General features: G+C 42.9%; 1 protein-coding gene across 9 annotated transcripts in view; it reads left to right on the top strand.

Moving 5' to 3' along the window:
• cutc (cutC copper transporter homolog (E. coli)) overlaps positions 1-12597 on the top strand; it is a 97140-nt gene that overhangs the window by 74203 nt on the left and 10340 nt on the right. For 3 of the 9 annotated variants that reach the window (XM_071530424.1, XM_071530423.1, XM_071530421.1), the window contains exons 2-6: positions 10940-11064; positions 11292-11361; positions 11760-11830; positions 12062-12169; positions 12366-12470. In XM_071530424.1, coding sequence (XP_071386525.1) covers positions 10940-11064; positions 11292-11361; positions 11760-11830; positions 12062-12169; positions 12366-12470 — 479 coding nt within the window. Of the gene's footprint in view, positions 1-7576; positions 7585-9797; positions 9975-10918; positions 11077-11223; positions 11233-11291; positions 11362-11759; positions 11831-12061; positions 12170-12365; positions 12471-12597 lie in introns of all 9 variants that reach the window. The other 6 variants (XM_071530422.1, XM_071530425.1, XM_071530419.1 and 3 more) reach the window with 6 other exon arrangements.

Genomic DNA, 12597 nt, shown 5'->3' with positions numbered 1-12597 from the left:
GCAGACAGTGGCTATTATTCACCCTGTTTTACAACTACAAATGAATGCTACAGGCTGATGTCATTCTGCCATTGATTTAAGTGCCATTTTGATTTTCATTCATGACTCAATAAAGTTTTGGCATATTTGTCCTGTACTGCCTATGGTTGAGTTTTGCTCTTAGTTCACTTCAATATTTCACTTTGTCTTGATTTAATATACTAATGTGTTTTTTGGCAGGAAATTATGTTGGTTTTCTAAATAATATAGACGCCGTGACAGTAATATTCCCCTTAAGATTTGTTGTTGTAGTCTTTCCAGAAACAAATCTTTCAGGAGCTGAAAACAAATCTTTGGAGAGCTGAGATTCAAACCTTATTAGCTGCAAGCCAGGCTTCAGGTGTTCTCTGTACTATTGACCGGTTCAGGATGTTTACCTGGTTTGGCTCCAGGCAGAAAACAGCAGACCAGAGTGTTTATGATTGTATCGGGATGGAAATAAGCTTGGAGAATTGTCCAGAGTGATGCAAACACGATTTAGATTGACTGCTTCACACAACACACAAACACAGACGGCGTCCTGGAACACACTGAGTGCCCGATACGAAGGTTCAAGATATAATAGCTTTAATGTTATGTGGTCTACCATAGTTTTGCTCTGAAACATTATCATAATGACAACCATTAGTGTTACTCGACTTCTCTTTCAGTCATGTGTGTGTGTTTTTTTCGTGTGTGTGTGTGTGTGTGTGTGTGTGTGTGTGTGTGTTGGAGTTTGTTAATGACTGCTGATCTTTCATTACCCTCCCACTGTTCGTCTCTGGAGCTGAATTTAAATGAAGGACAATAACAAAGAGAAGAGAGAGAATAGCTAGAGGTGAGCTAGACTGTTGAATACAGAGGTTACTGCTAATCCTCTTTGTCTTACCTTGCACTGCCCTCTTCAGGTACAGAAATGAACTGCAGGAATATGCAGGTGGGAAAGTCAGAGGTTTTCATTCCAGTCCAACAGAGGGGGGGAGTAACCAGTAGAATGAATTACTGTATGCTCTTGGGTCACGGTCATTGATTAATGGAGTGGCACTGCTTGTCCCATCCAACCCTCTGAGTATTCACCTCTACACCCTCTTAAGCTGTCACATTAACAGGTAATCAAATCCAAGCCATGGCCAAATACAGCGAGCATATTCCAGTATACCAGGGTTTCCACTCATCTTCCAGTATACAGTAGATGGAGGTGGTGCGCACGTCGGAAAGTAATTGATTCCTTCTGGTTCCCTCAAGAGAGAAAACCATCTGATCCCTCCATCTCACCTGATTGTGTGCGCTCTCTAAAGAAAACGTAATGTTCATTAGCAACCCTCTGTAGTTTATGCTGAAAGGACTCTGCCTCAGTACAATGAATCTGTTTTCGTCCCACATCCCAGTATTAAAAATATCCTCAAAAGCTAATGATCTATGCAAATGGATCTCTTCTTTCACTTATCTAATTGGAAACACACTAGCCAATTTTGAGCACCATTTGTCAATGACCTCCTCTGTGTCTACTTCTCTGCACACACACATGCACACACACACACACACACACACACACACACACACACACTCCCTCTTAGACATTTTAATCAGTTTTGAGAGGAATAATTGCTCAGGTAGACGTCTAAATCTGGAGGTATTTCAATTATTCGGTGTGTCTGGCTTCAGGCAAAATATCCCTCACAGAGTCTAATCAACTAAGACTGATTAACTTAACACTTTATTACAGTCTGCATGTGTGTGTGTGTGTAGGGGGATGGGGGGGGGGGGTCGTCAACATCTACCTTAAATTAGCTCAGAGGCATGTGAATGTCCATTACTATATTAAGACCAGAGTGTCCCTTGGGATGGATTACAGACGTTTCTTCCTCTTGGACCCTTAGGCGTAAACAGGTTAGGCTGAAATAGCTTCTGGTTTCCTGGGGTTTGTCTGTGATTTCTTGCCCTCTAGGAGCCTCGCTGCCCACAGAAGACCTTCTCGGGTCATGAGTAGAGGTCAAGGGGAAGAAGAAGCCAGTCTGAAAGGCTGTGTGTTTGCTCACCATCGGCCATCTAATTATATCACATACACACACACACACACACACACACACACACACACACACACACTGGAATTGCAAGCAAATGGAGCATCTCTCTCGCTCTGTTGGACACAGACTGCACAGAGCTCATATCTGATTAGCATTGAAGTGACAGCTGTCATGTGAAGAGCTTGATGTGCGTTTGGGTGTGTGTGTGTGTGTGGGTGTGTTTAGTATTTGCATGGTTGCAGTATATGTGATAGACAAGGAGAAGGTATCAAATTTGTGTAGAAACAATATAGGACACTTTTTGTTTGCATTTATCTGACGATCATATCCAGAGTGACTTACAATGAGTGCACCAGTAGCTGAAATTCTTATATCAACATTATTACAAGCAAGTTCAAAGATTAGTGCTCTTACAATATTCCTGTTATTATAGTGCTGTGTGAGGGAAAAGAAATAGAAAGGATTTTCGTTTATTTGCAATTATTGTAGGCTATATATTGATCTTCCATTTCTGTGGCAGTGTATGGCAGATATACTCATGCTCTACGTAATAGATAATGACAGATAGGCACAAGCAGCATGCCTCATCCTTGATCTGAATCTCCAACAAACTGTGTTTGAGAATTTACTGGCCTGAATATGTCACAGTATTTAGGCATTTATGCAGCGTCTTCAATTAATCATGCGCATAAATACATATACAATATAGGGTACTGTATTTGTGTGTATTACCTACTGTAGATTAGAAATCTCTGTCATCTGTGAGGTATTTCACATTTAATGACCAGTCTCTCTTAATCTGTAGACCTCCTGTTCCTGGGAAAGTCTGAACCCCATCTCAGCTTACAAGATCATAAAGACTTTCTTGTAATAAAGTGTAATGGTGCTATCAGAGGCTCAAATATGTCTCCATTACTGTATTGGGAGCACCCCACTGCGACTTTGACCATCTCATATTAAATGACAGTGGCTGGCATGGACCCAGTCTCTGACTTTGAACTTCAACTTAGTCTGTGGCCGCAAAATCATTGCTTGTTGTCCAAATTGCGTACCAAAGAGCGTGAGTCTGTCTCTGATGAAGTGTTGGTTGAGCTTCATCAGGCTGCTCTAAGCTGTGTACTTTCCAAGGCCCGGCAGATATAGCACCATGTCTAGTTTTGAGTCTGAGAATCATTAATCACAGGACAGACAGACTGAGCCCTCCAAATACCTCTCTCTCACCCAGCCTCCCATTTCCCATCCCCCTTTTCTCCTAGTCTTTTTTTTTTGTGTGTGACTCACAGTCACACACACACACACACACACACACACATACACACACATGCATGCATGCACATATTTTACAAAATATTTACATAATTTTAATTGTTTTTTTATCTCAAAACCCCATTACTTCCTTGCTGGAAAACAGCACATTTTAGTGGTTGCTGCACTGTGTACCAGTTGCCCTTCCCATTGTTGCCCTTCACACAACTTTCAAAGTGACACGAGAGGCAAAATTATTCCTCCTCTCCCTCTACCCTTTTGGCTTCCTCATTCAGAGGGTTTCATCCACTGTCTGCTCCAATAACAGGGGTGATGGAAGTGGTTTCACACTTTCCATGTTTTCTAAGGTCCCTCCATGTCCACTTTTGAATGATCCCTCCTCACATCATGTCCCACCCCAATGGTATGTTTCAACCAGAAATGGGAATCATGGAAGCAAGACTCTCACAATTCCATTTCATGTCATATTTAATCCCACATTTGTGTCCTGTCACAGTTTCATGGATACAGTTTTTGTGAAGTGTTAGCTGAGAATCAATTTTACTGCACTGCACTTTTGAAAGAGGGAAATCAAACCTACAGTATAAATAAATCCTAGATGTGATCCCTTAGTTAAGTATATTCCACATGGCAAGTGTAAAAGAAAGCCTCAGGTGGCAACCAGACATGCATCATTGTAATTTCAGTCTTCTAAATCTCTTTTAAACTAAGTTTTTCAGTGTTTTTTTTTTTTTTTAAATCTGCTTTAATTTTGTACCTAATGTGGCTGTGTGGTAGGATGTCAGTGTGCCAGCTGTGGCATCGATTTATCTCATCCCTCCTGCACTGGAATGCCATACTTTACAGCCAGATTTTCACCCTGTGGCATAAATTTTGTGTGTGTGTATGTGTGTGTATGCGTGTGAGTGTGCGTGTGCACGTGTGTTGACTTCACACTCAAGGGAGATTGCCACATCTGTGAGTTTGTCCACAGTAACCACTGGGTCAGATGGTTCGCCGCTCTCTCTCTCTCGTCACAATCTCCCTCCTCCCCTCCGTCTGTGTTTCTCTCCTCCTTCCAATTTTGTCCTTCATTTTCCCCCACAACCTCTTTTCACCCACCATTCGTTTTCTGTTTCATTCCTTGCTATTCCCCTGGTCCTTGTCATTTCCTCTTTTTCACACACCCCTCCCCACTCCCTTTCCCTTCTCTCCTCCCATCTCATCTCCCGATTTATTCTTCTCCTCCGTCTTCAGTATCCACCCCCCTCCTCCATCCCTCTCTATTTCCCCTCCTCACCTACCAGTAGTACCCTTCCACCCCTTTCTCTCCTCCCTTTCTCTTTCCCTTCTCCCTTCACTCAGTCCCGCCACTGACCCAATTACGCACAGGGAGGGACACAGCAGGAGAGTGACGGAGGTAAGGAGGGAAGGAGAGAGACAGAGGGAGGAGAGACAGAGAGTGGAGAGAGTTTGAGAGTCAATAGCTGAAAAAGCAGAGAGAGCAAGAAAACAATTGCCATCAACCTGCCAGGATACACAGAGCATCCTCCGGACTTCACCTGGAACTTAAACAACCTTTGACAGCCTAGGAGGCAGTGGGGGCTCAGCAAGTCGACAGTCCTGCTCCCAAACACTTACTGCTGCAGAAGAAGAAGCAGGGAGAATAACAATCTACCTTCAGTGGAGAAACCGGACGGGGAGCCGTGTGGAGTTAGGATGGGCAAATACCGGCGTATAGTGGGAGACTGAGAGAGCAGGAGACGGAGACGGAGGGCTACACGGGTTCCCAGGTTGGACTGAGCTGAAAGGGGGGACTCGTTTGCCCAGGGAGGGGGTGCAGAGGACGATTTTTGGTGACAGAAAGAGAGGGAGGAAAGGGGGCAAGGATGCATCTGTTCTTCCAAGAAAAGTGGGAGGTGGAGGGGCTGCAGACGGTGGGCATCCTCCTGGTGGTCTGCAGCTCCCTCAAACTGATGCACTTTCTGGGACTTATCGACCTCTCCACCGAAGGTAAGAGAGAGAGAGAGAGAGAGAGAGAGACAGAGAGAGAGAGAGAGAGGAAGAGAGAGAGAGAGAGAGAGAGGCAAGACAGGTAGAGGCACTGGGTAAGAAGTGATGAATATATTGAGGATATGTTAGCAGGGAAACATTCAGCTCAAAGTGTGAGTATGTGTATGCTTGTGTGTTTGTGTTTCTCTTTATTGCATAATGAGGTTATACTTGACAAAGAAGTTGGCCTAATTCCTTCACTTGTCGTCTTTGTCACACCTCTTTATGGTTCTATACGCATGTGTGTGTGTTCTCACTTAAGTGTGTGTATGTCAGAGAGAGAGAGAGCAAAATATTTCAGTCTATACAGTGTGGCTATACCTCTTTATACCTCATGTGCACATTTGTGCAGCACTTTAAAATCAATTCTTCTGCAGCATTTGTGACACAAATTAGATTCAAAACCTATTAAGAACAGAAGTTGCATGAATACTTTATTTCCAGAACACTACTTTAAATATCCATTTGGGAAAAGTCATCCTCTGAAATTCATCATTCATCCTTCAATATATTCAATATACAACCATGGAGTTAAGTTACCTTCCCATCTTTAAAAAGTACCATGATTTGTTATTTTTTTAAAGGTCTTTTTGGGCATTTTTGCTTCATTTGATGGTGAACAGTAGAGAGAGAGAGAGAGAGAGAGAGAGAGAGAGAGAGAGAGAGGGAAAATGGGAGAGAAGAATGACACTCAGCAAAGGTCCCAGGCTTCATATCTCAACTCTGAAACTGCTTAATGTAGTTTTCTACTATTGCAATACTATCTTTCTGACCACTAGGAGGCAGGAGGGCCTAGTGGTAGACCGTAGTAGTAGATGGAAGGTCACATGTTGGATCCCCACAACAATTTTGATGATTTCTATGTCTTCACTTCAGTTGTAGGATTACATGCTCTTCTATGGGTAGACAAAATTGTCCGACCCCTTGGGCTTATGAAACTTGTTCAAGCCCCATTGGATAAACTCAAAAATGCATCATCATCATCTAAAAACAAAGCTGTTTTTCTGCCTGAAATGTTGACATTATGGAGATAGAAGGTTTTCACCTGACAGTTGACAATATGTCCTGTCAAAGTGTCCATGAGCCAGGTATTGAACTCTGCCTGCACAGTCACTATAGGGCGCTCTGGGTAAGAGTGTCAGTTAAATGCCAATGATGCTAAATGTAAATGTACAATAGTTGAAGAACAGGGAGTGTGGTGTTTTTGTCTCTGCGAAGGAATAGACAGTTTTGACTTTCTGCCTACTCTGTCTGGCCAAACTAAAACGATTTATGGTCTCATTGTCACTGCCACTCAAAAAACAATTTTAACTTCAAAGGTTGTAGAACAACTTGATCACAAATTGCTTCAATGGCAAGGAGCACAGTACTCTACCTGACTGTTCTCAACAAATGACTGTTTTCAACAACGCCACAGCTGTTAATATGCAACTTCTGTATGAAGTGTTTTCCTGATTCTAACTGCAGAAAGTAAAACAGCAGGCAGACAGATAGTAGGTGGTTCTGTGTGTATGACTTTATTTAGTTCCTTGTGTGTGTGTGTGTGTGTGTGTGTGTGTGTGTTAGAGAGAGACAGAAAGACAATAGAGAGACACAGAGAGAGAGACAGAAAGACAGAGAGACATAGTCAGTGATTGTTCCATAAATCGAACAGCAGCTGAGAGACTGCAGATACATATCATGATGTTGTAGGCTGCACATCTGTCACATATCTGTCACAATAGTCACTCTCACTGGCACAGTATGGAAAACCCTGCAAGTCAACTTCATTTTTAAAAGTTTTGAATCTTTGTGTGCAAGCAAGAGTATATGTGCATGTACATGCAAGTGTGTGTGTGTGTTAGAGAGAGAGAGACAGACAGAAAGACAATAGAGAGACACAGAGAGAGAGAGACAATGAGAGACATAGAGCTGACACATGTCTGTGAGTGTGTGTTGTTTACCTCTCAGTTTTGGGTGGTATAGGGATGAATAGGAGACAGAAGGGTGTGAGGGTGTCAGCTGTGTTGGGAGCTCTACTGTAGGTAGCCAGTATTTCACCCAAGAAACTTCAGCTTGGAGCCCAGTTTCATGACAAGATCTTAGCTCTGACAGCATCTTTGTCCACTGTCTTAAAATGGAACAGAAATAGACTCTAGCAGCATTTCTGTTGCAATCTGGGTCCCAGAGAGACACAAATTCACCCAATTCTGACCCTGGGTTAAACCTTAAGGACCCATGATGTTAATAATAAGCTGAAAAAGTTTTCCCAGATACATAACAGACACCCTCAAAGAGACAGATAAAGGTTTGTGCATGCGCGTGTGTGTGTGTGTGTGTGTGTGTGTGTGTGTGTGCGCATGCGCGTGTACGTGCGTGCATGTGTTAAAATCAGGTTAATCCCACTGAGATCAAACATCTCTATTCCAAGAGAGACCTGGCCAAGACAGCAGCAGCAGCGCATTTCCTCAAAGACATAACAACAATCAACACATTTCATAATCAGTAAAGGACAATCTACAAAAAGCACAGACAAAGAAAAGGAGAGGGAGACAGAGGGAGGAGAAAGAAAGAGATGTAGCAAGAAGGCTGTGTGACAGAGAGAAGAGAAAGAGTGACTCAGTCCTAAAACAGTCGTCTTCATCAAAACGTTGACAATTTCTAGTAGATTCATCTTTCATAGCCCTAACAACTATTTTAAACTCAGTAAGAGTAACCAGTCTTTCTTTCTTCTGGCTATTCCATGCAGAGGTGGTAGAGATCATGAGGGTTTTTTACCTGTCTGTGTCCCGGCTTTAGGGCCGATCAGTACAAATTAAATTTAGACTGCTCCCACCCAGAGAAAAGCTTTGCATCTGCAACACAATAACAATCACTGCTTGGCAGGTTACTTCAAAAATGTATTCCATTACAGTTACCTCATCAAAATTGTAATCAGTTACATAATCCAAGGGGTTACACAAAGTCAGTAACGTATTCTGATCACTTTCAGTTACTTTGATATTACTTACTAAATATTACTGCCATATTTAAGGTATAAAGGTACAGATAAGAAAAAAGTGAAAAATTACAAAAATGTATTTCACGTTTGCAAACAAACACCAATTTTCTTATGAAGACACCTGCCACTATTTAAATAGCCTTCTGAGTTTCTTGCTTTCACTTTAAAGTATTCCCAGAAGTAGGGATATTTCTCTCATATTTCTAAAGTATCTGCAATCAGAATACATTATTTTTGCAGGTATCAAAATTGAATCTAGTTACATCTCATTACTACCCAACCCTGATAACAATAAACATGAATTTGTAGATGTAGTACCTTTTACTGTTATTGGATTTAACATTACTGTATCCCTGTACTGTCAAAGGTCCATATGGGAAAAGATAAGGTACTTACACACACACACACACACACACACACATCCTGGGGCAGAGGGCTGGGCCTGTGCTAGGTGGCCGGATGTTTTAATCTGATGCCCGTTGAGCGACGTGCTGTGCCTGGTCCGTCTCCAAGTGACGCCAGTCCCGCAGGTCAGGACCACAGTTCCTGAGAGAGAGAGGCTCCAGGGAGCGGAGGGAAGGGACTGCAGGTTGAAACACAGGACCAGAAAGAGAGCTAGATAGGCACTGGAGGTACTGTGGTTGTATTGGTCCTTCCAGTCCAGCATCATGGCCTTCATTCCTCAGACCGCTGGGGTCCTGCTAAAGGGGGTGAAGGGATTGTTACCATGGAGACGCAGAGGCAAGAGTAAGTCTGTGTGTTCTTCCTCTGTCTGCTTTGCATATAGTGCTGTTGAGAGATTTTTATCCAGTGAGATGGGCAAAGCAATCATCATGTGACGGTCTCTACTGCCAAGAGACACGCTGGTGGTATGGTGGTAAGGTGGTATATGTGGTATGGTGGTATGTGTGGTATGGTGATATGGTGATATGGTGGTATGGTGGTATGTGAGGTAGACGCACTGGGTTCTGGTTGAAGTGGTCTACATTTGGATCAGCAGTGGATCTAGCAGTACACCATTCATCTGGCAAATTAGATTCATCTTTCAAGTAAAATGAAGTCCTGTTTAAGATGATTGTGAATGAAACCTATTGCTGTTTTTTGACTTGACTCATTCCGTTGGCTTCCCACATGTCTCCTACACTAGGTTGAATGTGGCGGTGTGACATTAGATCCAGTCTGATTGGGGACACTGTGTGTTTCTAGGGGTCTCAGTGTGCGGCTGTTGTGCTGTGATATCTACAGTTTGAACTGCTACTCGTGGTCTCCCATCCCTAAGCCAGGTCAGCAGGCTACTACCAGTTTGACTAGATGGCATGATTCAGTCTGTTGTATCTGTCTGTTGCATGTGTGTGTGTATGTGTGTTTTTGCTTTTGTGTGCATGCGTGTATGTATGTGTGTGTGTGTATAACAAGAGAATTGTTGTGTGCGCGGTGTGTGTGTCTAACCTCTGTGCTATGGTTGGTGATTGCAGGTAATCCTTCCAACAGCCAAAGCAAAAAAACCATAAAGCAGCGATTCCTCAAGCTGCTGCCGTGCTGCAAGCCCTCGGCTGCACCCTCAATCAGTCAAAGCAAGTGCTTCTTCACTCTCTATACATCCCCCGTCCCCCCCATGTGCCCAGCCTCTTCAGGGATAACAAATCCAACAAATGCATACAGATGTGTGTGTGCATGCACTCATGTACACACACGAGCACACACACACAGGCACTGAAGGATTCAGTGTCCACACAAGCTCACATACAGAAACAAATAGAGCCACACTCACACCCACAAACACAAACACACACTGGCACTACTACTTTATTGTGGCTAATGGTCCACACAATGTTTGTGTGTTTGGTGAGTGAAGAGTATATTGTTCCCTTGGGCCATGGAAAGTGTGTGCGTGTGTGCGTGTGTGTGTGTGTGTGTGTGTGTGTGTGTGTGATGTACTGTGGTACCTGGCTCCAGGCTGATAGGGGTAAAAGTGAGGTCAAAAGAAGAAGGTTGTAGAGGACTGAGTACTTACATGTATGTAGATATGCTATGAGTGGAAGATAATTGTGAATAAGTAGAAAAGAGTATTTATGGAATTGGTTGGAATGAGAAAGGGATGAGGAGTTGGCTGTCTATTAATGACAATGTCACCGCACCGCTGAGAATGTCTCTACTTGACCATTTTTACCAATGCTAAAATCATGTTTCCATACTTATTAAAAGATTTGTTTTCCTTTTGTATTGTGTGATGCTGTTGTGATAACTGCTTCTACTGGTTGCTCTCTTTTTCTTGGGGTTTTCAGACAAAGACTCTCTGCTAATGTATTGTATGAAGTGATGTATCCTATACCTGAACAAAGAGCTGTGGGAATTGCTTGAACAACTTCACAGTCATATACAGAAGATTTGATTCGCTCATCTTTTGATTCGACTAAGTATAAACATGATTTTCCATAAAGGTTGCTGGTAGAATATCTATGATGAATTTGTGTTAGGTATGATATCCATAACGTATGATGAACTCGATATCAGTTTGATTGATTCATTAAAATAAATGTGCCAGGCCGTGGCAGACTTGGTGATCGGTGTGGGTGTGGTGATGATAAATGCTAACACCGGTCTCTTCCTCACACAGACAGCGTGGAAGATGACTTTGAGTTGTCCACCGTGTGCCATCGCCCCGAAAGCATGGACAAGCTGCAGGAGCAGACTAAGTTCACCAAGAAGGAGCTGCAAGTCCTCTACAGGGGCTTCAAAAATGTAGGTCTGGCTGTGGAAGAGAGGGATGAGACGAGAGAGATGGTTGGGAGGCTGGGGTAGGCTGCAAATCAAAACATAACCCCAATAATCCGGCACAAGCATCATGAGAGTTAAGAGCAGTGTTAGTCTGGCTAGTGCTGAAGTTCCCATTCCATATAGTCCTTTATGGTCTGTATTTAATGCTAGTTGGGAACTGATGAGTTTATCCATTTGCATTTGTATCCCAGGAGTGTCCGAGTGGTGTGGTGAATGAGGAAACCTTTAAGACCATTTACTCCCAGTTCTTCCCTCAGGGAGGTGAGTCGTTGAACCTGAATGACTACCACACTTCCCATATCACTTGAATCCTCCTTTCTATCTTTCTTTATCTAATAATTCCCCAGGTAAAAGAGTAAACAACATAATTTATCATCAACATTGATTCTGTAGAGGTATACATGTAGCTGTTCATCATCAAGGAAGAACACATTAATTATAAATCTGCTGCACTACAGTACATGCACTGCAAAGAGGCAAGGCAATTTTTCATTTCATGATATTTAGGTTGATGAAATGTTAAACACTTGTTTCCACTTGTATTTGAAGTTATTTTTAGATCTCGGCTATATTTAGATAGCTGCTAATCATAGTTGCTTGTATAATGTTCAAAGATGTTTCAAGGGCATGTAGGCTACTGTAAATCTCTACCTTTGCAGATTCAAGTATGTATGCACATTTCCTGTTTGAAGCCTTTGACACGAACAAGAACGGCTCAGTTAGTTTCGAGGTGAGCTCTATTTTTATATTGGCTTCCTTTGAAAGACGCGAGTAATCTGTGTTCCAGTGAAATTTGCAACCACAGCTAAATCAACGCAAATAGAATATGTATTCCTGCTGTCTCAGTACCTGCTCACAGAACACAGGAAGATGTGCTGTGATGAAAACTTGACACCATTCACTGTGTCAAGACTCGGGTCATTCCAAAATGATGATTGCATTTCTTCCCCGTCTCACTCAGGACTTTGTGTTTGGCCTGTCCATCATCCTGAGAGGGACCATTAACGACCGGCTAAACTGGGCCTTCAACCTCTACGACCTGAACAAGGACGGTTGCATCACCAAAGAGGTAACACTCGCATATGGACACACACGCACACACACACCCCGCTGTGCTCAGCATGCTTTGAATTCTTCACTGTGACATGTAACCCTCGATGAGTGATGAGTTTCTGTAGGTCCGGCAAATTTACTGTAGATGGGACAATGGTTAATGCTGAGAGCCCTGCCTTTCTCCCTCCCTCCCATCCTCCTCCACTTTGCAGGAGATGTTGGACATCATGAAGTCCATCTATGACATGATGGGGAAGTACACATACCCCACTATGCAGGACGATACCCCAAGGGAACACGTGGAGAGCTTCTTCCAGGTCAAACTCAATACGCCTTACTCTCTGTTAACCTGACTTCTCATTTTATGCTTGTTTAAAACCCCAAAAGGATGAATGATAGAGATATCACCCAGAGCTAAAAAAAGAAGAGGTTGTACAAAGTTCT

This window comes from Centroberyx affinis, unplaced genomic scaffold, assembly GCF_046629955.1.
Source record: "Centroberyx affinis isolate AG114_WGS23_722 - 3 ecotype Tasmania unplaced genomic scaffold, CSIRO-AGI_Caff_v1 ptg001928l_1, whole genome shotgun sequence".
In the NCBI taxonomy this organism is placed as follows: Eukaryota; Metazoa; Chordata; class Actinopteri; order Beryciformes; family Berycidae; genus Centroberyx; species Centroberyx affinis.
The sequence above is the reverse complement of the archived record's forward strand: the minus strand, read 5'-3'. Positions and strand labels throughout refer to the sequence as shown.